The sequence below is a fragment of the Aspergillus nomiae genome, assembly GCF_001204775.2.
Source record: "Aspergillus nomiae NRRL 13137 chromosome Unknown contig00793, whole genome shotgun sequence".
In the NCBI taxonomy this organism is placed as follows: Eukaryota; Fungi; Ascomycota; class Eurotiomycetes; order Eurotiales; family Aspergillaceae; genus Aspergillus; species Aspergillus nomiae.
The window spans coordinates 770-3,480 of NW_015378848.1; the positions used below are offsets into that span (position 1 = coordinate 770).

Consider the following 2,711-nt stretch of genomic DNA (forward strand, 5'->3'; position numbering starts at 1 on the left):
GTAGAGGAACCCTTGCACACGGCTCACCCGAGAACGAGATTCAAGAGGCCCGCTCCTGAACTATTGATGATGTCCAGAGTCAGCAATCATAGGCGACATGTACGGGAATCTACTAAGCTATCCATCGTCCTATCGTTATATTTACACGAGTAGAACTCAATTTTCAACATCTGTTTAGGGTCAACTGCACCTTCCTGGTGCTCACATCATTTAAATGTGGTCGGTTTATGTTTCAGTTCATTCAGCCTTGTATTCAGGCCCTTGGGAATCCTCCTCCATTTTACAGAATATATGCCACACATAACAAACCTACATTTTGCTATCGCAGCATTTTACTCTCCAGAATACATAAGTATATCTTCAATCGACGGCTCGTCCAGAGAGAACTCCGACAAAGGGAGTCTCTATTTAATTTTAGACCAGGTTAGCGCCAGAACACTAGCAGCCGCACGTAGTGCTACTCACAGCATTGAGAAAGAAATCAGACCCATCATCGACATTATCGTTAATATCCGCCTCGGTTGTATCGTTTCTCGGTTTGGTGGCCGTCATAGTGCGCTTTATCTCAGCCACTTGATCGAGGATGTGACTGACTTCGTCTGCCTTTCCAGCTAGCTTGGCACCTTCAAACATATCCCTTGCTTGCGCAAGTATACGCATGACCCCTTCAAGGTCGATACAGTCATATGCAACGCAGGTGGCACGAGATAGGAAGTTGATTGCCAGGCCTAGGGCTGAGCCGGAGTAGTCCTGTTCAATTGAGTATGCGTTATGTAGTAAGTACTCTGGGAACTACATACGATCGAATAGTTCAAGTTGGCCTGGTAGTCAATTGAACGTAGGGCGCATTTAAGCAACGCTTTCCCGGCATCGACAGCTGCTCGTATGAATTGGACTCGAAGCGGGTCGTTGCTAGCACTATCTGGCTTCAGACCGTGGAGGACAAGTCCATTCAGGTGCCTGTACTGTTGCTCAGTATATCATCATTCTGTAATCATAAGTTGTGTTGCTCACTTACATTCGGGCAAAATTGTAAGGAATCGCCATTCGATTGCGGTCCTGGGGCTTGGAGAATGTCTGGTAAATGGGATCCATTTCTTCATCATTTCGTCGAAACCATCCTTGCAGCTGTTTGTCATAGAGCTGGAGCTGCCTGCAGACACCTGACGTAATTGGCTGCCGCTGCATATTGTCTGAGATTACCGCGTCCTTTTTTGCCTGATCTGGTACAATCGATTAAATGACGAGTTCATATGTTAGTAACCTCCAGGGTAAACTCAAGATTACATACTGAGGATGCCGTATATCTCCAAATATGCCCGTATGCGATAGTCCACGTTACGCCGATACGGCATCGATGTCAAATGGCTTCCTAATCTGGTGTAGCGATCGCTCTCACTGACAAAGTACGTTTTGCTGGTATTGTGCCTGGAGTCCAAGCTGTCAGCTTCGCTACAGGTGAACGGGAGAAAAGGGTAGGATAGAGTACACAAGGTCAACGCAGCAGAAGGACAACCATGTCCTTGCTCTGTCAATAGAGTCTTCATCGTGATCACTAGTATTGTCTGCTAGACTCAACGCCGTCTCGGGAAGTTGAATTTGGTAGGCAATTGATAGCACCAGTCCCAATAACCGGTAATTCTTGTGCCACACAGCCATTAACAATATACCCTTTAGTGTCTCAAGAGAAGGGACAGGTCCAAGTAATGTTTGCTGAATCAACGAGTAGGTTTCATTTAGACATGGGCGATACAGCCGAGGTGCAGATGCACGGGCACCGATCGTACACATGGCCGCCAAGAGCAGCGGATATCTCCGGGTTTCCTCGAATGAAGCCATTGTGTTATCGAAAAAGGCAATGATTTCACTGCAGTTGGCACCGTAGCTATAGAATATCGCAGTCAGTCAGGAATAGGGTTGTGGTATACACGGGTATGAGCACATACAAATCGAAGAGCATTCGACAGTCTTCCAATGTCAAAACTCCCTTGTCAATGAGATCCTTTCTTTCATACCCTGGTTCGAATAGTTCAGGGGTTGATTCAGCTTGAATATCAGGACGGATATGATCCTCGGCCGACCGTGTAGCAAACCCAACTAATGTTCCAGTCACATCTTGCAGACCAACATGACTAGATATCTGCTGCAGAGCCCCTCGGAACGACTGGAACGAGGAGCTTACCGCATCCTCCAGTTCTCTAATTCGCTCTTCCAGCGCTGCTGTGCGATCATATTGTCGTGTGCTATTCGAAGTGTAAGCATCCTGTAAAGTATGATAGATATGGGTACTCACTTGCTGGATGCGGCTTCTACCATTCCAGTGGCGGCTCGGGGACTCGGCTTAGAAGGAACGAATTTACAGTCCGAGCGACTGGATTTGCATCTGCCTTCGTTTAGAGATCAACCTAACCCAGGTCCATTGTCCACGCAGGTTTACCTCATACAAGACCCATCATTAAAACCGGTACACCGAACTCTGCGTGGTTGTGAGAAAGCTACCAAATGGCCCCTGTATATGGGATCCTCACTTCAGCTTCCTGCAGCGCGTACAAGCGACTAATGACCTAGCATTTATGGTGAGTACGGTGATAAGTAAGATACCGACGCACAGGCATACCGTGGGGGTATCGATGCTGCGGACATAGTTTCGAGAGAGCTAGCCTCGCTGCCCGTCGCCTGGAGATAAAGATCAAAGGTCGACGTCTTTGGGG

General features: G+C 47.5%; 1 protein-coding gene across 1 annotated transcript; it reads right to left on the reverse strand.

The window, feature by feature from the left end:
- Window positions 1-332: 332 nt before the first annotated feature.
- ANOM_011710 (fungal specific transcription factor domain-containing protein) lies at window positions 333-2,316 on the reverse strand (the record flags this gene model as incomplete). Its single annotated transcript, XM_015556966.1, has 8 exons — window positions 333-404; window positions 466-750; window positions 801-960; window positions 1,019-1,223; window positions 1,292-1,428; window positions 1,490-1,885; window positions 1,947-2,243; window positions 2,294-2,316. 8 exons carry the CDS (start codon window positions 2,314-2,316, stop codon window positions 333-335), a joined length of 1,575 nt encoding a protein of 524 aa, XP_015400858.1.
- Between the last annotated feature and the right edge of the window lie 395 nt (window positions 2,317-2,711).